At 46.3% G+C, this 24,893-nt stretch overlaps 2 protein-coding genes across 2 annotated transcripts in view; one reads left to right on the forward strand and one right to left on the reverse strand.

Annotated features, from left to right (window-relative positions):
• Positions 1 to 428: 428 nt before the first annotated feature.
• On the reverse strand, positions 429 to 3,623 carry LOC135972984 (uncharacterized). Its single transcript, XM_065553975.1, has 2 exons — positions 2,693 to 3,623; positions 429 to 2,097 (listed from the first exon to the last, which is right to left on the reverse strand). The coding sequence occupies exons 1-2, from the start codon at positions 3,231 to 3,233 to the stop codon at positions 1,595 to 1,597; spliced, it is 1,044 nt and encodes a 347-aa protein (XP_065410047.1). The 5' UTR covers positions 3,234 to 3,623; the 3' UTR covers positions 429 to 1,594.
• A 3,653-nt stretch (positions 3,624 to 7,276) lies between these two features.
• The window catches only part of UBE2U (ubiquitin conjugating enzyme E2 U), a 28,466-nt gene continuing 10,849 nt past the window's right edge, over positions 7,277 to 24,893 (forward strand). The window contains exons 1-7 of the mRNA XM_005300063.5: positions 7,277 to 7,753; positions 8,918 to 8,999; positions 10,471 to 10,563; positions 12,678 to 12,775; positions 13,890 to 14,016; positions 15,019 to 15,100; positions 24,012 to 24,100. Coding sequence (XP_005300120.2) covers positions 7,688 to 7,753; positions 8,918 to 8,999; positions 10,471 to 10,563; positions 12,678 to 12,775; positions 13,890 to 14,016; positions 15,019 to 15,100; positions 24,012 to 24,100 — 637 coding nt within the window. The 5' untranslated portion in view covers positions 7,277 to 7,687. The remainder of the gene's footprint in view (positions 7,754 to 8,917; positions 9,000 to 10,470; positions 10,564 to 12,677; positions 12,776 to 13,889; positions 14,017 to 15,018; positions 15,101 to 24,011; positions 24,101 to 24,893) is intronic.

Consider the following 24,893-nt stretch of genomic DNA (forward strand, 5'->3'; position numbering starts at 1 on the left):
TCGCGCCTTTTTTCTGACCAGGCGCCATAGCTAGCACTGGGATCATGGAGCCCGCTCAGATCACCGCGGCAATTATGAGCACTATGAACACCACGCGCATTGTCCTGGAGTATATGCAGAGCCAGGACATGCCAAGGCGAAACCCGGACCAGGCGAGGAGGCGATTGCAGCGCGGCGACGAGAGTGATGAGGAAATTGACATGGACATAGACCTCTCACAAGGCACAGGCACCAGCAATGTGGAAATCATGGTGTCACTGGGGCAGGTTGATGCCGTGGAACGCCGATTCTGGGCCCGGGAAACAAGCACAGACTGGTGGGACCGCATCGTGCTGCAGGTATGGGACGATTCCCAGTGGCTGCGAAACTTTCGCATGCGTAAGGGCACTTTCATGGAACTTTGTGACTTGCTGTCCCCTGCCCTGAAACGCCAGGATACCAAGATGAGAGCAGCCCTCACAGTTGAGAAGCGAGTGGCGATAGCCCTGTGGAAGCTTGCAACGCCAGACAGCTACCGGTCAGTCGGGAATCAATTTGGAGTGGGCAAATCTACAGTGGGGGCTGCTGTGATCCAATTTGCCAGGGCAATGAAAGACCTGGTGATAGCAAGGGTAGTGACTCTGGGCAACGTGCAGTCAATAGTGGATGGTTTTGCTGAAATGGGATTCCCAAACTGTGGCGGGGCCATAGACGGAACCCATATCCCTATCTTGTCACCGGAGCACCAAGCCACCGACTACATAAACCGCAAGGGGTACTTTTCAATGCTGCTGCAAGCCCTGGTGGATCACAAGGGACGTTTCACCAACATCAACGTGGGATGGCCGGGAAAGGTACATGATGCTCGCGTCTTCAGGAACTCTGCTCTGTTTCGAAAGCTGGAGGAAGGGACTTTCTTCCCGGACCAGAAAGTGACCATTGGGGATGTTGAAATGCCTATCGTGATCCTTGGGGACCCAGCCTACCCCTTAATGCCATGGCTCATGAAGCCGTACACAGGCAGCCTGGACAGGAGTCAGGACCTGTTCAACTACAGGCTGAGCAAGTGCCGAATGGTGGTGGAATGTGCATTTGGACGTTTAAAAGCGCGCTGGCGCAGCTTACTGACTCGCTCAGACCTCAGCGAAAAGAATATCCCCATTGTTATTGCTACTTGCTGTGCGCTCCACAATATCTGTGAGAGTAAGGGGGAGACCTTTATGGCGGGGTGGGAGGTTGAGGCAACTCGCCTGGCCGCTGATTACGCGCAGCCAGACACCAGGGCGGTTAGAGGAGCACAGCAGGGCGCGGTGCGCATCAGAGAAGCTTTGAAAACGAGTTTTGTGACTGGCCAGGCTACTGTGTGAAACTTCTGTTTGTTTCTCCTTGATGAACCCTCCAAACCCCCCCCACCGACCCGGTTCACTCTACTTCCCTGTAAACCAACCACCCCACCCCACCCTCCCCTCCCGCTTGCAGAGGCAATAAAGTCATTGTTTTTTAACATTCATGCATTCTTTATTAGTTCCTTACAGAGGTAGGGGGATAATTGCCAAGGTAGCCTGGGATGGGTGGGGGAGGAGGGATGGAAAAGGACACACTGCATTTTAAAACTTTAACTCTTATTGAAGGCCAGCCTTCTGATGCTTGGGCGATCATCTGGGGTGGAGTGACTGGGTGGACGGAGGCCCCCCCACCGTGTTCTTGGGCGTCTGGGTGAGGAGGCTATGGAACTTGGGGAGGAGGGCTGTTGGTTACACAGGGGCTGTAGCGGCGGTCTCTGCTCCTGCTGCCTTTCCTGCAACTCAACCATACGCTCGAGCATATCAGTTTGATGCTCCAGCAGACGGAGCATTGCCTCTTGCCGTCTGTCTGCAAGCTGACGCCACCTATCGTCTTCAGCCCGCCACTTGCTCTGTTCTTCCCGCGATTCAGCCCGCCACCTCTCCTCTCGTTCATATTGGGCTTTTCTCATCTCCGTCATTGACTGCCTCCACGCATTCTGCTGTGCTCTATCAGCCTGGGCGGACATCTGCAGCTCCGTGAACATCTCGTCCCTCGTCCTACGTTTTCTCTTTCTAATGTTCACGAGCCTCTGCGAAGGAGAAACATTTGCAGCTGGCGGAGGAGAAGGGAGAGGTGGTTAAAAAAGACACATTTTAGAGAACAATGGGTACACTCTTTCATTACAAGGTCGCATATTTCGGCTTGCAGGCAGCCATCGTAGGCCACAGTGTTTTGGCTTTTTTAACCTTCTTAACATGCGGGAAAGGTTGCAAACAGCAGCGCATTTCCCATATCAAGGATGAATTGGGTTGTCCATTTAAAATGGGGTTTCAATGTAAAAGGAGTGGCTGCGGTTTCCCGGTTAACATGCGGCACAAACACAAGTAAACCCCCCCCCCACACACACACACACGATTCTCTGGGATGATCACTTCACCCCTCCCCCCACCGCGTGGTTAACAGCGGGGAACATTTCTGGTCAGAAGAGCAGGAACGGGCGCCTCTGAATGTCCCCTTAATAAAATCACCCCATTTCAACCAGGAGAGCTTTCTGGAGATGTCCCTGGAGGATTTCCGCTCCATCCCCATACACGTTAACAGACTTTTCCAGTAGATGTACTGGCCGCGATTGCCAGGGCAAAGTAATCATTAAACACGCTTGCTTTTTTTTTGTAATGTTTACAAATAGTTACAAAGTTACACTCACCAGAGGTCTCCTGTGTGCCCTGAGGGTCTTGGGTGAGTTCGGGGGTTACTGGTTCCAGGTCCAGGGTCACAAACATATCCTGGCTGTTGGGGAAACCGGTTTCTCCGCTTCCTTGCTGCTGTGAGCTACCTACAGTACCTCCATCGTCATCTTCCTCGTTCCCCGAACCGTCTTCCCTGTGTGTTTCTCCAGTGAGAGAGTCATAGCACACGGTTGGGGTAGTGGTGGCTGCACCCCCTAGGATCGCATGCAGCTCCGCGTAGTAGCGGCAAGTTTGCGGCTCTGCCCCGGACCTTCCGTTTGCTTCTCTGGCTTTGTGGTAAGCTTGCCGTAGCTCCTTAATTTTCACGCGGCACTGCTGTGTGTCCCTGTTATGGCCTCGGTCCTTCATGGCCTTGGAGATCTTTTCTAATACTTTTCCATTTCTTTTACTGCTACGGAGTTCAGCTATCACTGCTTCATCTCCCCATATGGCGAGCAGATCTCGTACCTCCCGTTCGGTCCATGCTGGAGCTCTTTTGCGATCCTGGGAGGACTCCATCACGGTTACCTGTGCTGATGAGCTCTGCGGGGTCACCTGTGCTCTCCACGCTGGGCAAACAGGAAATGAAATTCAAACCTTCGCGGGTCTTTTCCTGTCTACCTGGTCAGTGCATCTGAGTTGAGAGTGCTGTCCAGAGCGGTCACAATGAAGCACTGTGGGATAGCTCCCGGAGGCCAATAACGTCGAATTCCGTCCACACTACCCCAATTCCGACCCGCAAAGACCGGTTTTATCGCTAATCCCCTCGTCAGAGGTGGTGTAAAGAAACCGGTTTAAAGGACCCTTTAAGTCGAAAGAAAGGGCTTCGTTGTGTGGACGTGTCCAGGCTTAATTCGGTTTAACGCCGCTAAAGTCGACCTAAACCCGTAGTGTAGACCAGGCCTTAGTTCCCTGTTGAGCAAATACTGACAGACATCACAGTACATGGAGAGCGACAGATAGATGGTATGTATGCTTGCACCTTTGTCCCCTTGTCTTCTCTGCACTTGCTCTGGAATGAACGACTACGTTTTACCCGATCAAAAGGAAATGCATGATTTTCTGATGTTGTGCTTACAGAGCGCTGCTTAACCAAGAAGGTTTTATGATAGGAACCAATCCTACAGCCCGTAGTCATGCAAGCCATATCTATGGGTTCTCTGAGAGCACTCTGTCCCCTGGCTGTATCTTCGATAGCTATGGTTTCTTGTGGCCACACACCTACTTTCTCTGTGGGCCTGCAAACCTCTCCCTTCCAGAATATAGTGTCTATGGACTATCACAAGTACTTTTTACCCTCCTGTAGGCTTTTTTTTTTAATGAGAGGAGAGCTTATCACCTCCAAGTCACTCAATATATAACCAGTTGTATTTCTTCCTGTTTGATCTTTAAAGATTAAAATTTAGTAGGTTTTAGGACAGTTATATTACTGAGGTAATATAAAATTATTAAAAATAGAGAGAGACACAATCTTCTGATTATACACCAAAAAGGTCTTTAAGATGAAGGGGAAAAATTGATTTTAAATTGGAATTATTAAAAGCATATGTGGTGTCCTTTATTTTCTGTTTATCTGTGCAACGCACTGTAGAACAGTGTCTAAAATACTTTTAATAGCTGAGTCAATGCAGGTTTTGTGTTCCAGACCCTGCTCTAAATGAGAATTCCTGCTCATTGGGGGAAATTCAGCTACACAGACGGCTTTTGGATAACCAGTGTACCCAAAGTTATATCATCAGAGCAGCACATTGCATTGCTTTAATCTTAGACTGTGTGAAGAAAATGTTGGGTTTTTGAGATCATTCAAAGAGTCTAAATAAAACTGAAACCATCTGTTTGATTCATAAGAAGTAAATGAGTTCAGCAAACATTAAAAGTGCTTGGAATACATAGGCATATGTGTTTATACACACACACACACACATTGTTGTAACTGATTTCCATAAATTACAAAGATATACATAGATGCAATAATATTTTGAAAAAGTACAATTATATAGGATAATATTTGCTTCCCAATCACCTTTACAACTTCTACAAGCACCAGTGACATGAACTTTGAGCAGATCTGGGACTCCTGAAGGTGGAAAGTGCTGGATCCAGAGCATTGTCCCTAATTTCTGGTTCCTTTTTACAGAAGGAATAATATCACATAGATTCATTGGGACTGGATTTTGGGAATCTGTGCAACAATTAATGGTCAAATTAGGCATTAGGCTGACAGATGACTGGGGAGAATGAGCACGACCTCCTTGAGGGACATTCTTTCATGGATACTTCTGCCCTGATAACTCATTGATTTTAAAGCCAAAAGGGACCATTCCATTATGGTAATCTAATCTGACTTTCTGCACAACACAGGCCACAGAATTTCAACAAGTGATTCCTGCATCAAGCTTATAACTTCTGGTTTAGCTGAAGCCTATGTTTTAAAAAGCCATCCAACCTTGATTGAATGACTTTGTGACTGAAAATCCACCACATTCCTAGGTAAATTGTTCCAATGGTTAATTATCTTCATTGCTATTTCAAGTCTGAATTTCTCTGGAGTCAACTTCCAGCCATTAGAGCTTGTTATGATTTTGTCTGCTAGATTAAAGAGGCCTGAACCATCAGAAATCCCCTCTTCATGTAGGTATTTAGAGACTGTGACCAACTCACCTCTTAAATTTCTCTTTGCAGATCCCCTCTTACACATTCCAAATCCCCCTCCTGAAAGAGACCAGTCATAGAGGAACGGCAAAACAGTAATTCAGAATTTCCTGACCTGAGCATCCATTCCTAGATGTTTCTCTGCAGGAGGGGATGATTGTGCCCCTAAACCATAGTTGACACTTCAAGGAGAACTCTAGAGACAATTCTTTTAAGTGAATTTCTACTTAATCATAGTATCATATTTTCGGGTATGTATGTGTGTGTCTGTGTGTGAAGATCTTCTCCTTATTCCTTAACATCTTGTGCAGGATCAGGCCCCTGGTGTGACAAGACTGTGGGAACCTAACACCAGTATCAGTGCAAGGAAGGTACAATATCTGTGCAAGGAATGTTAGATCTCTACATGCTGCTCAGAACATCTGGGCCACCTTCTGGACAGTGTGGAAAACATACACTGCACCTTGCAAAAGGATGTAGTAATAGCAGATGTAGCCATTCTGGGCATTCACCAAGTCATTCCTGGGGGCATTGTATCTAAGCAAACACACTGTCTCAAGGACTTGCTACCATTATCCCTCCTTCCTATCTCTCCCCAGCACCAGCAGTGTCTTAATGACACACCTAGCCTTTATGCTTTATCTCTGGGATTCTGATTATCCTCCTACTCTGGAGACAACAACTAGATTTGATCCCAATCATATGGATACAAAACAGCCAAATTATTTTCTGATATTACATGTGCAGAGCACTGGTAAACCCAGAGGGTTTTATAATGTTGAGGGCCCCATCTTGCACAATTTATTCCTAGAAGTAGTCTTATTTCAGTCAGTCAATAGGACTGTCCTCGCTTGAGTAAAGGTTGGAGAACTGGGCCTTTAGCAAGCTATATCCAACATGATGCTAATTCTCCATTTTTAACTAAGGAAGGATTATCCCTCACCCCACCCCCAACTGTATGGACATTATTAATGTATTTATTAAATAAACATGAAGATATTAAACTTAGCTATAACAGATTCTGCCCAGATGTCAGAGCAATTATTTTCTGTAATCAGCTGGCTGCTGTATTAAAGCCTGTCATTCCAGAGCCAATGCTGAAAAAGAGGCAGTGTTGCAAAGCAGTCAAACTACAGGACTGATTCACTATGTGACCTTAGGCAAGCTGCTTTTCCTCTCCCTCTGGGGACAGTGATGCCTAACCCTTATTAAAGTATGTTCAGATCTGAGGAGAGAAAGTGCTCTGTCAGTGCTATTCATAGCACAGGCAGATTTTTAATATCTCTCTCCCTCTGGCAGTGAAGGGTTTGCTGTGTGAGCATGACAGATCTAAACAGCCACATTTTTTAAAACTCGTCTCCATTCACGTTGACCCAGACACTTGGGACTGAGGTGTTTGGGAACAAAGCAACGAGATCTGGCTTGGGCAAAAAGGCGCACTTCATGATAAGTGTGGGAGCTGGTGGAGTTGTAACCAGACATAGTTTTATTCAGTGGTACAGACTATAAGTGGTGTGTGTGTAATTTTTACCCTATAAAACTCCCCAATCTTTAAAACTCATGATGACACTTCCAAAAAAACTAGGGGTAGAGCCAGCCTCCAGCAGCCCTTTGCCCAGGTAATTCTCAACCCAGGAAGATGGATGCCGCATAAGGGCATCTTCCTAGGCTCAGGTTCGGCCTCTAATGTCAGGATTTGGCCTTTGCCTCTAGAGTCATGGCTTGGCCTCTAGGCTTTGCCTCTAGTGTCATGGCAACTGCCTTTTTAAGTGCTGGGTGAAAGGCCACTTCTGATTGGGACAAGCTGATTAATGAACTAAGACCTCCTGTGATTGGCTGGGAGGGGAACAAAGCCATAGCCTTACCAGCTGAGCAGACCAAGGAGTCTGTTGCTGGGTAACACTATACACAGAGTCCAGCCTATTCCTTGTACCTCTGCTATGTGCTGGGGGGGCTCCCAGCTGCTCTGACGCTCCTTCTCCTCCTATAGACACTCTCCAACCATATAAGAAAATTCAATGGATCAGGAATAAGCTCCTTAGCTGGGTTTGTTTAGCCTCTGCTACTAAGCGTTCACCAGCTCTGTGTGGTGCTGTTAGCTCTGACTGACCCTTTTGGATTTCAGCTCAAGGCCATTAGCCTCTTTAAACTCCATGCAAACCCTTTAGAAATTATGTGTACGAGCCACTAACCGCTGTGAGGCAGGAATTAGAGTAGGAGGATCACCTGCCCTTTTGCAAGACGACAGCCTCTGTGAAGCAAGAACTATATTGTGGGGGAAGGCGAGAGAGAAAGAGTCCTGCACAAGTTCTCTTATTGCTATGCACTCCAGAGCTCACTTGTTGTTGGAAAGAGAGTATATGGAGTATAAAGAAGCCAACATTTTTGTGAGTAGTATCTTTGTATATTTCCAATATCTAAGCTGGGTATAATTAATTAACATGCAACTGGCATCTTTTTTACATCCTGAGCCTGGCTTTCCCCCATTTTGTGTTAGCATCCCTTCCCACACCCCTTCTCAACACAAGAAGTAAAACCACAAAATTATGTACTGAGTACGTACCTACAGTCTTGACCAGAATTGCACTTGGGCAGCCAGCCAGTCCCACCCCTTGCACCACTCCATCTACATTTCTATTTTTATCAAGCTAGCTTGATCAGAGCTAGTGCAGGTATGTCTACTTGAGCTGGAACCTACACCTTCCAGCTCCAGTGTAGACATATAATTCTTGGGTGGTGGTTGTTGGGTTTTGGGGGGAGGGGATTAACCCTACTATCTTTAATTTTCAAAGTTAATTCCACAGATCATCAGATGTAATTTAATGAACTAAAACTGTACATTGTTTCATAATAGTGGAGCTTTATTCTTTTGGGATTTCATTGGTAATTAGAGGAAATGTAATAAGAATCCAAGTGGAGGACCTGATATTACAGTCCCCATATGCATGCAAAAATACCACTGACTTCTGGTTAGCTTCATATTGTTTTTCTAAGTGCCCTATTGGTACTTCTCCAGTGTGCACACACAACCCTTAAGGGAACTTGGGAAAGGAATTTTGGTGCCAAAGTCCACCAAAATTCAAGTGGCAAGTGAACTACTTAACAAAAATTTAAAACAAAATATTCATGTGGACTGGCTGGCTCTGGGACTGATAACTAGTACATAGGCTCATTTGCCTTTAAGTAGATAGTTCAAATCCAGTGCTAGCTGATGATGCTTGGCTGTTAGCTTTTCATAAAAATATCACCTACTGTAGCAATATGCTGTATTTCCTACCCATCCACGCTTCCCAAAAAAGCCAGGTTGAAAAGGACTATGACCACATTACATATATATGCTTATTTTTATTGTTAGGTTTCATAAGAATCCTTCATGTTTCCACATAGTATTTTGATGAATCCAAAGGTCTCAAAGTGCTTTAGAAACATTAATTAACTAATTCTCACAACTCTTAATTTTAACTTAAAAAGTAAGCAAGTATTTTTTTTAAGGGAACATGTCAAGTTCATCACGTTCCACACTTTATCTTCTTTTTGTACCTTTGTTTTAGGGCATCTTTGTCACTCCTACAAAGGATAACTTGCTGGAATGGCTAGCCGAAGTCCAGGGACTCAAGGATTCTCTTTGGGAAGGTAACATATAAAGATTTTACCATACCATGTGATTTTATAAGTGTTGTGTGTGTAATGTTATGTCTATCCGTCCATCCTTCTGGCTATTTTAAAAAACTGATAATGCAAACAGTTTTAAGAAAGCATACAGAACTTGACTGGTTTTTCATTATTAGCTGCACGTTAGTTTTCAGTACCCCTCCATAACTACATTAATACTTTGTAAATTATATTTATTGTTAATCAATGTACAATTATGTGAATATTTTACAAAATAAGGGATGCAATTTTCATAGGAGGCATTGAATTTCAAATCCCAACCAAGAGACTTGTGTCTCAGGAGATCACTAATAACCGCTTTATCTGTAAATGGTTGACTCTTAATCAGCACAGGTAGAGTAAGTAGTGACTGACAGTTGTTACCCTCTGACAGCAGTTTGGTGGCCACAGTCCCACCGTATTAAACAGACTGTCCACGTTAAAAAACAAAAACCTATTGTTTTTGGTCCTGACTTCCTTCAAGGCTATTGATAGCGGGTTCAGGCTTGCAAGATGCTGAGCTACTTCAGCTTCTACTGAACAAGTGTTATTTTACAGGGGTGCTCAGCACCGTACAAAATAGAGCCCAGAATAAAGAAGGAGTCTAACCTCCCCGATCATCCCTAGCTATGGTCCTTCCAAGACAACACTGAGGTACACTGATGTGGTAGTAGGGGGAAGCTTACCCTGTGTCAGGACTGGATTGAGGCAATCATGAGCCTTAGGCACACCATGGCATGGGGCTCCCTGTGGCTTCATTCCCACAGTCTGGCCCCCATACCAGGAACCTTCCCCCTACCTGGAGAGATCAAAGAAGGGATACGAAGCCGCCTTTTCTCCCCAGGAGAAGCAGCAGGGGCCCTCACACTTATCAATGGTAGCAGGGTATCCCCAGAATTCAGTGACTCCATCTTGAGATGCATCAAGCAGTTCCCACTTCTCAGGCTATCTGCAGCGGTTACAGTCAAGTCATGTTTTCAAGGGTTTCTTTGCAACCCTTTGAAGAGTAGAAACTTACTTTTTTAACAAATGAAAGCTGAATCCAGGATGTAATCCCATGAGTCCAGGAATTGGGACACTAGGCATAGGTTTATAGTGCTTCTGCCTTACTCCAGCCCTGCTGTGCCTTGGCACATCGAGTACCTGTCTGTGAATTGATTTCAGCTTCCAGACCTGTTTATCTGACATTCTTCAATGGCACTAAATTCAATTGATGATGATAATCCAGCAATCCAATAAGTGTATGTATAATTAGCATTTTTATCTAATGTGAAGCATCCTGCTTCACCTGTTGTTTTCCAGAATTTGTTAACATTAGCACAAGGAACACAACTTTCAAAAACAAAACAAAAAACCCATAACAACAAAGCCTTCATTGGACAAATGCAACACAGATGTGCTTGTTAAATACAAGATTGGTATTAACTAAAGTGCTATCTTTTTCTCTTAATAGGGGCTGTTCTCCAGCTGTCAATAAAGTACACTGAAGAGTACAATAGTGTCCCTCCAACTCTTATATTTAACACCATTCCATTCCATCCCAATGGTAAGGACCATGTGAGAAATTGTCTAATCATGTAGTTAGATATTTCAGATACTTGTTTAGCTTGACTTTTATTTCCCTGCACTATCATTGCTCCAACAGAAACCTTGTTCAAACCCTCCCCAAAACTCTGTACAATTTTCAGGCAGGGGATTCATAAACCATGTCTAAACCATGTATTTGAATGCTCAGGTTGTCCCACGGGTGCATAAATCTCCATTTTCATGCCCAATGCAGGATTCATGGATTAAATGCAGGATTTGGGTCTTATTAAGACTCACATATTTGAAAACTGGGCTTTCTCTGGGCCACCGCATGCCCTTAGGGACAATGCAAGCACATGTCCCTTCCTAGATAGAAGAGAGAGTGTCTGCTACTGAAGCAGGAGCTCCCGCTTCCCCTGTGTCCTGCATAACTTCCCATCCTGCACAAAGTGAAAGGCAATAAAGAAGTCTACATAGCCAAAGGCTGTGGTAATAAAAGCTGAGCAGACCGAGGATAATAGCTCACATTTGCCAAGCATTACAGTGCCCAGCCAGTACCTGGAACAAAGTTGTTTAAATTCCCCTATACCGTTCTATTGTAGTACAGCACATCACTCTTACCAGAAGAGGTCCCCTCCACAGCACTGACAGGCTGGCTCTTCACCTGGGTTTTGGGGGCATCTCTGGTGCTCTCTCTGCCTCAGGGTTTGATGTACCAAAGAGATCTTGGCTGCGTAGGGGAATAGCCTCCTGAATGGGTTTGTGGTCATTTTAACGCCTTCCGATGCCTTGGCCAAACTGTGAGTACCCCTTCTCCCACTCTTGCTCCGATGGCCACTTATAAATCAGTGTAACAGTGACTGCTGCTAAAATGGAACTGGACATGTCCCTATTCCCAAAGGGCAAGGAGATCCAGGACTTCTAGACAGGCCCACTCAGGCTTGGTCTACACTAAACCCCCAAATCGATGTAAGGTACGCAACTTCAGCTACGTGAATAACGTAGCTGAAGTCGACGTACCTTAGTTCGAACTTACCGCGGTCCACACCCGGCAGGCAGGCTCCCCCGTCGACTCCGCGTACTCCTCGCGGCGAGCAGGATTACCGGAGTCGACGGGGAGCACTTCTGAGTTCGATTTATCGCGTCCAGACAAGACGCGATAAATCGAACCCAGAAGTTCGATTGCCTGCCGCCGAACCAGCGCGGTAAGTATAGACAAGCCCTCAGAAGCACAATGTATGGCTGCCATAATGGGTATGTAACTCTGGGAGTGTGCCAGCATTTAAAAAGAGGTGACATCCAGTCAAACTGATCCTGAAGCGGTAGAGAACAGACACAGGTAAACAGATGTGAAGCAATGCAGTTTGGGATGGCAATGGGAGGACTGCCAGAAGTGATAGGTTTATCCAACATTGAGATGTGTCCACACAAACTTTATACTAGCATAACTCATTTTGAAATAGTTATCTTGCTTTCAAAACAGATTAAGGAAAATGGGATTAAATGCCAGATAAAGATTGCACAGGTAACCATACATCTGGCATTTCCTAATTTTTGAATGCTTGACTTTGCAATGCAAATGTTCTTTTAACATACTTTTTTATGTAATTTCTATAATAAACTTTGAAAGAGAATTTTTTGTGGCCAGCTTTAGTCCTGGAAACTCATACACTTTACAGACTAGGGGCCAAATATTAGCCTCAATGATACCTTTGCATCCCCAGTGAAAGGATACATCGGTGCTATTCAAAAGAGAGTTTAGCCCACAGTTTGATATTTGGTGGTTCAGTGCACTTCAGAAATAGAAAGCAAATTGCTATGATGATCAATGTAAATCTGTATTATTATTTAGTACTTGAATTGCAGCTATGCCAAAGGCTCCACTCAGGGTTTTGGCCCTGTTGTACATACACCATACAAAAACAAAGTAAGAGTATAATCTAATTGAACAATCCGAGGGAGTGTGGAATGGAGGACAAGTGTGACAATGATTTGCCCTATGCAACACCTAGGTAGTCTGAGTAATTTAAAGCTATAAATAAATAAAACAATAACTCTCACTAGTTCCTCTAGCATACAACAGCCATGTTGCATAATTCTTTTGAAGTTACACAACAATTTTTTTCAATACAGTGGATCAACATTCGGGGAGACCTTGTATAGATTTTCTAGACAATCCTAAAGAGTGGAATGGAAAGTTAACGATGAGTAGCATTTTACTCGCTATCCAGGTAAGAAAAGAGTATTGTAAATAACTTCGCTTAAATCTCTTTCATAAAAGAAAATACTAAAATGTACTTTACCTATATAGTAGGGATTTCAAACTTACAGACTGATTGTGTGATGTAGGATTATTCATTTGGTTTAAAATCAAAAATGCAAATGGCTGGATGACTTCAGAACCACAGCAAATATATTCTGTAGAACATCTTTTTTTAATAAGATTAATTTATTTTTACTTCTGTATTTGTTCCCTGGTGTCTTATTTAGCAGCACATTACTTCTGAGTAAGACAGATAGATAAATGAATGAGTATGATTGAAGCTGTTGCCAGTGCTAAATATTTTTGACCAGTAGCTACTTTGATCTTTTGGATTTATGCTCTCTTATCTTGAGTAAGCCACTGCTCAAGACATGTGTACTCTGCCTGATTCTCTGTTCTTTTAAAAATACTTTTTAAATGCTGATAGCTCTACTTTTAAATTCCTGAATTATCTCATGGTCAAAGTCTTGATCATGAGTGTCGGCATAGGTCTTGAGATTAGTGAGTAACTCAAAGCAGCTACCTTCAGTTTTAACACACAGGCCTCAGTGTTTCAAATTTACTGCCTTTTCTTCCAAGAAAAAAATTCATGCAGCTTTTTCCTTGGAGCAAGTCCTACCCCTTTGTAATGTCTTTCCCATCACTACGAAGGATATCCTGCCCTCCACTCATGACTGAAAATGTCCCCCAGATGTATGCGTGATTTTTGTGGACATCCTAGTATTGGTTATGAGTAAAACAAATGGCAGTCATGTATCATTCATGGCTGTCTGCTTGGAATTATACAAAAACCTGAGAGAAAACAGGAAGAAGGGAGCATAGGTTCCGACCACATAGCCCTTTTTTAAGAAAATCAAAATGAAGGGCCCAATCCTAACAAAGCTACAAAGTGGCCTCGTTTTTGCTTTGACTTTAACATACCAGTATGATTGGTTTTAATTCATTGTAAAACTATTAAATCAACAATTTTGATGGATTGTGAGTTCTGAGCAGAATAGATGTTTTAGAGACCAATTTGTTCTCTCTCTCTCTCTCTCTCTCTCTCTCTCTCTCTCTCTCTCGGTGTTTATACCTTTATACAGGTAATGCTTTCTAATCCAGAACTGGAAAATGCAGTGAATGTGGAAGCAGCAGAAATGCTGAAAAACAACATATCCTTGTACAGACAAATGGTTATACAATGTGTTAGAACTAGCCAACACCTAGAAGGTAATACTGTACTTCCTTTGTTATTACCCATAAATATAATCTTTTTCTTTTAAAACTCCTTTTTTAAAAAACAGTTTATTGTATGCTCAACAGTAAATTTATATTAGTATGATTGGTAATTTAATGTCAGCAAACACCAGTTAGTGTTTTGAAAGGGAATACGCTGGGCCAAATTCAGAGCGAATGTACGTGGTCCTATAAATTACACATTGGTGAGTGAGGGCCAGTGTAATTTACATAGTGATATTAGGGAAAGTCAGATTTGTTGCAGGAAAAGTAAGTAAGAGGAAGGGCGTTAGATGAATCAGGGACCCAGAGAGCAGAAATACTGCTGTCCTTATCCTGATTTGCCTGCCCAATATGAATTGTACTCGCCTTGTAAATCTTCATGAGAATGACATTTAGTGTGCTATGGTTATGCTATACAATGACTAGACTGCAAAAGCAGCTACAACTAGGGTAAAAATTGGGGCAGAATTTGGGTCAGTTTATTTAATGTTGTTGGTGCAAGCAGGGCATGTGGCAGATATGAAAGGTGAGTACTGTGGCTGTACTTGCTCTCAATGAGCTAAATTCCAGTCCACTCTGACCACTTTATGCCACTTAGGTGCCACAAAGTGGCTGTATTCTGGCAATAATGGGTTGGTGCCTAGAGGAGAATTTGCCTGTTGCAGAGGACATTTCTACTGGTACAAAGCCATCAGAATCTGCTGCTGTGGCAGCTGCCTACCCAAACCTCTGGAGTACTGTGTGGGACAGCTGCATTCCTTTTGGCAGGGACAGGAGGAGGAGTGCACATGCAGAGGGGAATCAAACCAATACCTCTACCATAGTGCGGATGTGGTGGGTTGTTAATTGTATGAGTACTAGGGGGAAATATAGGACCAGATCTTTATCTGATGTAAATCAACATAGCTCCATTGAAGTCAATGGAACTGAACCAATTTACAGGATCTGACTCATAAAGTTTTTTTTTTTAAATGTCCATCTTCTCCTTTGCAGACCTTTCTAGCACTGGGGAAGATTGTGCTGCTTCTCTGAAGTATTACTTGCCATCTGAAACATCTTCTCTGGGCCATGTCAGGTAACAAGTTATGATGAACTTAGAAATCTTGGCCCCACTAAAGCCAATGAGAGTTTTGCCTGTGACTTTAGTAGGGCCAGGATTTCACCCCTATTGTGCTAGACTCACTCTAAATGCTAGTTCCTGGAGATAGGGTGGGGTAGGTAGCTTCAAACCCTAACACTAAGGGAATTCACAGGTGACCAGAGACAATCAGATTCTGGAGTGGTGCAAAGGGATCTGAATTAGGAAGAGAACCTGGCCCCGTATGTTAGCTTGAAATTTAACCTCAGAATTATTTCAGTGGTAATATCATGCACAACTCTAGCACTATAGAAATAAATACAAAATAAAAACAATCTAGTGTATTCTAGAAAGAATTCATTGGTTTCCCTATACTATTAAAATAATAAAATAAATAAATTATAGATAAATATGTATAATCTCCGGGAATAAATGTCATTGACTAGGTCAAACCAAAATATCACTTGACCTAACAATGACACAATTTCTGGCTATACGCTTGTAGGTGAAGAACTCATTTCAGTTGGACATAAGACTTACTGGCAATAACTGTGAAGGCAACTGCTTGCCAGATGTTTCCATAAGGAAGTTAAATAAGTGGGAATATCCACTAACAGGAAAAAGAGAATAATTGCCCCTTTTGGGATATAGCTCTTAATACAACCTGAGCCTAATGTTGCTCCTTCTGAAGTTATCAGTGGAAGTTTTGCTGTTAACTCCAATGGAAGTGGGATCATTAAGTTTTGCATGAGCTTCTGAGGATACTGAATCAGAACCATTACAAAAAGAATGAACAGTATTAGTTTGTCACCAACATATTATGGATCAATCCCACCTTCTTTGGGCACCCAAAGCTTCCATTGACTGAAGTGAAAGTTCTGGGTCTGGAAGGGAAGGTATTAAGGGTCAAGGTCCATAATGGAATCATTTCCTTTTCAGGATATAGCTTTAAATATTGGTAAAAGCAAAACACCTCTGAAGAGCTGCTTTTGACATTTTACAGGACCTCGAAGGCTAGAGTGTGGTGGGAGGGCATCGGATAGATAAAAATAATGGTGGTCATTGAGCTCAAGGGTCCATGTTTTCTCTGGGGCTGGTTTCCTTCCTCTCATCTTCACTATTGACTCCTGAATGTCTGACAGCAATGGGATTGCAGCGGTTTTCCTGGTTCACACGTACAATTATCTCTTGTTATTTATAACATTATATAGAATTACATAGACTGATTTGTTTTATTTGACTTTTTTGAGTGTAACTTTAGTGCCCTCGTGTCCAGATGGAGTCTGCTCTGTAGGCAGCTCTGGCCAAGAGAAGGCATGCGCAGGAATGCAGCAGGAGAAATCCCTTCCACCCCAGGGGCACCTGTTCCAAACCCCCCAGAGTGAACACACACCCACAGGAAAAGTACAATGGATATAACAAGGGAAATATTTATTTACAGAGGGATGAGAGGAGAAATACAACAAGGGGAAATATAGGGGAAGCAGTAAAACCGGGTTGCGTCCAAACCAAGGCCCCACAGGCCCAGTGTTAGCACTAGGGTTACCATATGTCCGGGTTTCCCCAGACATGTCCGGCTTTTGGGTCTTTAAATAGCCGTCCGGGGGGGATTTGTAAAAAGCTAAAAATGTCCGGGATTTCCCCCTGGACGGCTATTTAAAGACCCAAAAGTGGCTGACAGGGCAGCCACGCTGGGGGAACCGTGGCAAGCTGGCGCCACCACTCACCTTCCCTCCCTTGGCCCTGGGGCAGCACGCAGCTGACAGCTCCTGGCATGGCGGTGTCAGCCCACGGGGCCCACCGCCCGGCTGGCAGGAGCCTGCAGAGCGCAGCCCTGCCCCTGCCCCGGCACACAGAGAGGCAGCGAGGAGGTCTCGCTCCCCTGCGTGCTGCAGCGGGGCGGGGCTTGTAGACTCGGGCAGAGAGCCCCCCACCCCTGCCCCCCTCCCCTCGACCCAACCGTAGGAAGAAGCCAGAGGGACTGGGAGGGACCTGCCTGCTGGATGCTTCCTGGGAGCCACTCCAGGTAAGCACTGCTGGGCTCACCTGGCCCCCTGGCAGGTCCCTCTGGGGGGGCTCCCCTCAGACCCACTGCCCTCAGCCCCCACCCTGACCCTGTTCCCTCAGCCTCCCCCGCAGTGTCCCCCCAGTGCCCCCACACTCAATCTACTACCCTCAGCCCCCCTGACCCTGTTCCCTCTGCCTCCCCCACAGTCCCTCCCCTCCCCCCAATCATCTCACTGGACCCACTGCCTTCAGCCCCCACCCAGACCCTGTTCCCTCAGCCTCCCCCGCAGTGTCCCTCCTGTGCCTCCCACCCTCAGTCCCTGCCCCTGTTCCAACAGCCTCCCCCACAGTCCCTCCCTTCTCCCTCTTCCCCCCTCCCCCCCGATCATCTCACCCTGCATGGATGTGGAAATCTGTCCCAGATTCCAGGCTGTCATTAGTCCCTGGGGCAAAAGATCAGCAGAGGTTTCCAAAGGGAAGTTTGCAGCCTTTGCTCAGACACAAACATTTTCACTTAAAAAAAAAAAAATACCCAAACCAATCCTGACACCCATCTGCTCTGTCCAGATTTGCTGTTATCCCTGTTGAGGCCAAAATGGTTTGAAAAATTAGAAATCCATGACACCATTGTGTTGCTTCCCCCTGTGTTGCTCCTTAATCTGATGGACCTGCCAATAATGAATAAAGATGAATGCCCTGGGAGCAGTGTGTCAGGCAGACAATTTGTCAAGTAGGAAAGTGAATGCTGAAGCCCTCACAAAATACAGAGGCTTTTCTTAACCTGAGAACTGAAAAAGAGCCAGATACCCTGCATGGGTTTGAAAGTGACAAGAGCCTAGCGACTGACCAGAGCAGCACCAGGTTTGAAGTGATGAGGGTCTGTGTCATGAAGTCTGCATTTCCACTGAGGACTCTTCTATCGCCAGGGTAGCGCTGGTGCAGGTCTGCCGCCCGGCACAGCAATGCTGAGAGGTGCCAGTGTAGACCCGACCCACTGCCCTCAGCCCCCACCCTGACCCTGTTCCCTCAGCCTCCCCCGTAGCCCCCTGTACCTCCCACCCCGAACCCACTGCCCTCAGTCCCTGCCCCCATTCCAACAGCCTCCCCCACAGTCCCCCTGCTCCCTCCAACCCACTGCCCTCAGCCTTGCCCTTCCCCAAATCTCTTCTTCAGCCTCCCCCATCATCCTACCCCCATCGCTCCCCCTGCTATCCCACCCCCTCAACTTCCCCCCATTCCAGTCCTGCTCCCCTCTCTCTCATCCCTCCAGACCCTGTCCCTCTCCCCAACCCCCGACCCTCCCTAGCCCAGCCCCATTGTCTCCCCCGCCCCACCCCACTCTACACAGTTCTCTCTACCCTGTCCCATTCATGCTCCCCTCAGCCCCTATCCTACTCCCCCTATCCCAGTCCTGTCCCATCTCCCTCAGCCCCCCCGCAGTCCCAGTCCTGTCCCCCTCAGTTCCTCCACCCTGCTTTCCCCAGTCCATCCCCACACACCCACCAACTCCCTCGACCTCCCTCTCCCCAATCCCACTGCCTGGACCCACCCCCCGTCCCACTCAGGACATGCAGGAAAAAGAAGCAATGGGCTTAAATTGTAGCAAGGGAGATTTAGGTTAGACATTGGGAAAAACTTCCTAACTGTAAAGGTAGTTAAGCACTGGACAAATTACCTAGAGAGGTTATGGAATAGCAGTCATTGGAGTTTTTTAAGAGGTTAGACAAACACCTGTCAAGGATGGTCTAGTTGTTATTACTCAGTCCTGCCTCAGTGCAGGTGTTTGACTAGATGACCTGTTGATGTCCCTTCCAGTCCTACATTTCTGTGATTCACACTGAATTGCCTTGTGCCACTGTCTAGTAGTAGTGGCACACAGTTCTCTGACATGCAGGTTTATAAAATTGTAGTTAATATACAGTTTAGAGCATAGCAATTTTAAAGCTCTGCATGTTCAGACCAACTGAGCTGAAAATTGTGATCTTGTATTCAAAACTATTAAGATGTGGGCTGAAATAAAATCAGCATGAATTGCTCAACAATATCAATGGAATCAGCATTGCGCTGCTATGTATTGTAAAACATTACAGTGAAATCTTGCAAGTATTACATAGCACGCCGCCTTGCCCAAGTGGTAACTAAGCATAACATCTTCCTGTTTCAACATTCTTAACTTGTATCCCTCCTAGAAGTTGTTTTTTTCAAACACTGAATGCTGCTAAATTATGAGTTTTAACAGGTTTTTTTTTCCTTTAAACCACAGCGCTGAATGTTATTCTAAAATTGTTTTCCAAATATTCTTAAACTCCCAGTTTATCCCCCACTGATGTTCATTGTGAAAAGTATTGCAGGTCTAATAATAATATTTGGCACTTTTGTAATTCACTGTCCAACATGTGTTTTGTGCCCTCCTCTGGTGGATTTTTAGAGGATAACTGTATAGCTACCAGCTAAGGGAGTTATAGCTTGAACTCAAGTGGTAGAAGCTCATGCTTTTAAGTCTGGATGGCTCGGGTTCAATCTTTGGTGACTAGCTATGATGGAGGTTGCTACACTTATAATCCCTTTAATCAGAAGTTCTGAATATGCTTTGTTGTAGGCAGAACTTGCCTATAGTTAAGCAACCGAAAATTTAGAATGGGAAGTGTTGAAATGTTGAGAAGCCTTATAATTTTGCCAATCTGGAACGAACATCCCATCTGAGGGATGGGGGCGGGGAGAGAGGAGAGTGAGACAGGACCAGGAAACTGGGACAAGGAATCCAGAGCGGTAGTGGGGGGCAGTTGAAATCAGATGAGGAGCTGGGGCGGGTTAGACAGCAATAGGATAGACATAGACTGGAGGGGACAGGGAAGAAGGGTCTTTGACTACTAGAGACCACTCTGTTCTCCAAACATTTGATTCATGGGAAGCAGGGGAGGGGGAGGGGCAGGGGCAGGGGGCGGAGCATTCAGGGAAGGGGGCGGAGTCGGGGTGGGGACTTTGAAGAAGGGGCGGAGTTGGGGCGGGGAAGGGGCGGAGTTGGGGCAGGGCCAGGGGCGGAGTTGGGGCAGGGCCCCTTGGAGTGTCCTCTTTTTCCAGGACTGCAATATGGTAACCCTAGGTAGCACAGTCTGACTGTGTGCAGACACATTGCTCAGTGTCTGCTCTGAGTTCAGGAGTCCTGAGCAAAGTTCCAGTCCAGTGATGAGTCTTGGGTGCTCCTGGTCGTCTTTGGCGCCAGTGAACTTTCCCCCAACAAACCCCTCCGGTGCCCTCTTCTGCCGCTCTCTGCAAAGCCACACAGAGCGACCACCTCCCCACTTAACTAGCTAGCAACCTCCCTCCTTGTTCCCAATGCAGAGTCATAAGCCCCAGTACTCACAGCCCCATGCAGGTCTGGGCAGCCGTGATACTGGGTCCAGCTCCGGCCTGTCCTTCTCGGGCGATTCCTCCCTGGCACGGGGCTCCTCCTGTCTCCTGTCCTGAGGTGTCCCTGATCGGCTGCCCTGTCCTCCCCAGGCTTCAGGCAGGTTCTCTGCTGCTTCCTTTGCGAAGGCCTGCGGGCTGCTGCCACCTCTCTCCCTCCAAGCTCTAGAGCCCCCCCTGGAGTTTCCCTCCTTTTTTCTCACTCTCCCCCCAGGAAAAAGATTTAAAGGGGCCATGCTCTCTAAACCCCAAAGGGGTTACATGAGGATTAAATTGTAAAGGTATCTTTATTGAAACAAGAGCACCCAGCACAAGACAATACAGTACATAATGAAGAGCAAAGCAAGACAATAAATGTGTGGTCTTCCAAGTCCATGTATTCCAAAAGCTGATGCTATCGGGTAGGATTCTCAAAAGCACCCAGCGTTGGCCTAACTGCTCTCACTGAGGGCTTGTCTACACTGTGCTTTAGTCAACACCGGAGGGGTATACGTTTTAGTCCACACTAGCATGTTGCAGACTAACTGGCCTACTGGTCCACAGGACCCTGCCGGCACGCAATAGACGTTCCTTACTGCATGTTAACATATTACTGTTTGAAATGGGACTACATTAACATGTACTAGGGATCATCTAGTGCATGCCAGCATGATCCACATAGGTCAGTTAGTGCATGACACATAGTGTGCACTAAAATTTACACCCCTCTGGTGCAGACTAAAGTAGGGTTGCCATATGTCCGGATTTTCCCGGACATGTCCGGATTTTTGGGCCTCAAATCCCTGTCTGGGGGGAAATCCCAAAAAGCCGGACATGTCCGGGAAAATAGGGAGGGAGGGCCCGGCGGTGCGGGGCCGGCGCAGTGCTCAGCAGGGGCTGGGGCCAGGGGTGCGGGGCTGGGGGCCGGGAGCCAGCGCGGTGCTGGGCCGGGGATGCGGGCACTTGGCCGGGGGCCGGGGCCGGCGCAGTGCTCGGCCGGGGCCGGCGTGGTGCTCGGCCGGGGCCAGGGGCCGGGGCCGGCGCAGTGCTCTGCCGGGGCCGGTGCAGTGCTCGGCCGGGGCCGGGGGCGCGGGCATGGGGCCAGGGGCACGGGCACTTGGCCGGGGGCCGGCGCGATGCTGGGCCGGGACCGTTGGTGCGGGCACTTGGCCGGGGGCCAGGGCCGGCGCGGTGCTCGGCTGGAGCCGGGGCCGGGGGCATGGGCACTTGGCCGGGAGACGGCACCCCAGGGCCCAAGCCCGGCGGGAGATGCCGGGGCCAGAGCCTCTTGGCCTGGGCCGGCCGGCCAGCCACCAGAGGGAGCCGCTCGACCAGGGGGGCCGGACTGGGCCGCGCCGCACGCCGCCCCAGCCCCAGCTTACCTGCTGCCTCCCTGTTTCAGTCTTCCTGCGAACATTTGATTCGCGGGAAGCAGGGGAGGGGGAGGAGCAGGGGGCGGAGCGTTCAGGGGAGGGGGCAGAGTTGGGGCAGGGCCGGGGCCCCATGGAGTGTCCACCTTTTTAAAAATTAAAATATGGTAACCCTAACTAAAGCGACATGTAGACAAGCCCTGACACACAGGATAAAACTCCCACTGATTTCAGTGCGGGCAGAGGTAGGCCAACACTGGGTGTCTGAAAATTATTATTATTAGTAGTAGTAGTAGTAGTAGTATTGTGGTAGCACCTGCAAGTCCCACTCCTGGACCAAGACCCTATTGTGCTAGGTGTGGTATAGAGGTAGAACAAAAAAGATAGTCCCTGCCCCACAGAGCTAATAATCTAGGTAAAATCACCCCCGCCACATTAAAACAAGAGTTTACTTAGCTACCCAAACAATTTTTTTAAAACATGTAATGGCAAGCGAGATAATACATTTCAAAAGGCTAATGGATCTTGAACAAAATAATGTATTGTGGAGATATATTAGTATAAGGTTGCAACCAACTTTTCCCCCCTGATTTTTGGCCTTAACCCCCTCTTCTAAATGTCTCAAGCGAAATCTCTGTAATTGATGTCTAGTATAAATGGTCTTTGACCAGATTTTTGGGCCAGAACAAAGTGGTCTGACGTGCTGTTTCTGAGACATGTCGCTAACAAAAAAGATGTATTTTTCTCTTTTTCAAAACTATTTTCATGGTTTTTTTATGTCACGTTATTTCTGAGGCAGCTGGGCCATGAAACCCTACTCTTGTCTTTATTCTAGAGTCTGTATAGAGATTTGGGGTGAAATCCTGACTCCACTGAAGTCAATGTTAAAACTCCCATTGAGTTGAGTGGGGCCAGGATTTCTCCTCTTGATCTTAATCCTTGGTATAGATGAGGGGGTGAGGCTGTCTGGGGACTGTATTAGCCTTGGTGCAAGTTAGAGTGAGCGCAAAGTTTAACTGGGAGGAGAATTTGGTCTAGTGTGAGTGTGAATAAACCAGACAGTAATGCAATTAATAGTTAAAAAATGCAATATTTAAATAACCACTTTGCTTCATTTATATTGAATATATGCGTAATAGTTTTGAGACTAAAGATATAGCCAGGGCCGGCTCTAGGATTTTTGCCGCCCAAAGCAAAAACAATTTTGGCCGCCCCACCCCGTTCTTTAATTACCCCACCCCCGGCCCCGCCTCAACTCCGCCCCTTCCCCAAATCCCCAGCCCTGCCTCCTCCCCCCAGGCTCTCAAGCCTAGGAGGGAGGGAGAGGGAGAAGCGGTGCCCGCGCCACGGCCACTCAGAGTCTCCCCCTCCTCCCACGTTTGAGAGCCTGGGAGGGAGGGGGAGACCCCGAGCCGCTGCGGCACGCGAAACAGCTGATTCGCGCGCCGCTGCTCCCCCTCCCTCCCAGGTTTGAGAGCCTGGAAGGGAGGGTGAGTAGCGGCGCGTGAATCAACTGTTTCGCGGCCGTGGCAGCAGCAGCGGAGGTGAGCTCGGGCGGCCGGGGCACATTTTTAGGGGCGGCATTCTGGTGCCGGCCATACCGCCCCTAAAAATGTGCCGCCCCAAGCACCAGCTTGTTTTGCTGGTGCCTAGAGCCGGCCCTGGATATAGCCATAAAACATATAAAGCGGGTTTTAAAAAAACTCTACCCTGCGTTGTTTGTTGGTGAGGTATGATAGCTATTTTAGAAGGTATATATTCCTTCCCTATCAGCTCTATATTCCTTTAACCAGATCTGTTTTATAAATAATCAGAAAATTGGTTCTTTTCTGCTAAACTAATCCCTGGAAGGGGATAGGGGGTAGAGCAGACTATGAAAATAATCCATCTGGTTGTCTCATAAACTGGTAACATGTAAACATAGCTAAAACGTCTTTAAAATATTAGTGTTTGCTCTTGTTTAAGCTGGCTGCTTTACACACTAGTGACGCTATATCTCTGTCATTTGTGAGCAGCCAGTAAAGCAATAATTTAAAACCCTTTTAATTCATTCTGTTGTTTTGTGGAAGGTTATGCATGAAAATCTGTGTTTACTACCGAATTGTCTGATCACCAGAAACTTTACTATGCATTTATATTTTCAGAAGGATTACAACCATTTCGTTTGAAGATTACCACAGGATGTGGTCAGGAATAGCCACATCAAAAGCAGCAGAACATTTTAAAGCCCCATGTAAGATGATATGCCTGATTTAGTAAAATTAAACATAATGGACCTGATTCTTCTCTCCTGCTGGATTTACACTGGTGTAACAACTTTGACTTCAGTGGAGTTGTTCCTGATTGTGAGATCAGAATCAAGCCATGTATCCTGAGCATCCACAAATGAGTGTCAGATCCTCCGGTGATGTAAATTGACATCGCTGCAATGACTTCAATAGAGCTATGTCAGTTTACACCAGTTGAAGATCAGGCCCTTATTCTTATTTATTATTGCATTGGCCTAGGAGTCCCAGTCATGGACTCCGCCTAGCACAGCGGGTCCAATGTACAAACATGGAACAAAAAGAAGGTCTCTGCCCCCAGGAACTTACAATCTAAGTAAGTTCTTGTTAGGAAGTTTGAAAACCCGGGTTTGTATGGAAGAAAACGTATTAAGGAGTCATTAGTGAAGTGTATACAATTATGATGAGTAGGAAAACGTTTTGGGAGGAGGATAAGATCAAAACAAAACCGATGTGAACTGTGGTCAACACAGTGCTCTGATGATAATGCAATGTTCCACCACCAAAGTCTGTTGTAACTAAGTTACCAGCACACTTGGGCCAGGTCTACACTACCCCCCTAATTCGAACTAAGGTACGCAACTTCAGCTACGTGAATAACGTAGCTGAAGTTCGAAGTACCTTAGTTCGAACTTACCTTGGTCCACACTCGGCAGGCAGGCTCCCCCGTCGACTCCACGGTACTCCTCTCGCCGAGCTGGAGTACCGCAGTCGACGGCGAGCACTTCCGGGTTCGACTTA

This window comes from Chrysemys picta, chromosome 8 (genome assembly GCF_011386835.1).
Source record: "Chrysemys picta bellii isolate R12L10 chromosome 8, ASM1138683v2, whole genome shotgun sequence".
Classification (NCBI taxonomy): Eukaryota; Metazoa; Chordata; order Testudines; family Emydidae; genus Chrysemys; species Chrysemys picta.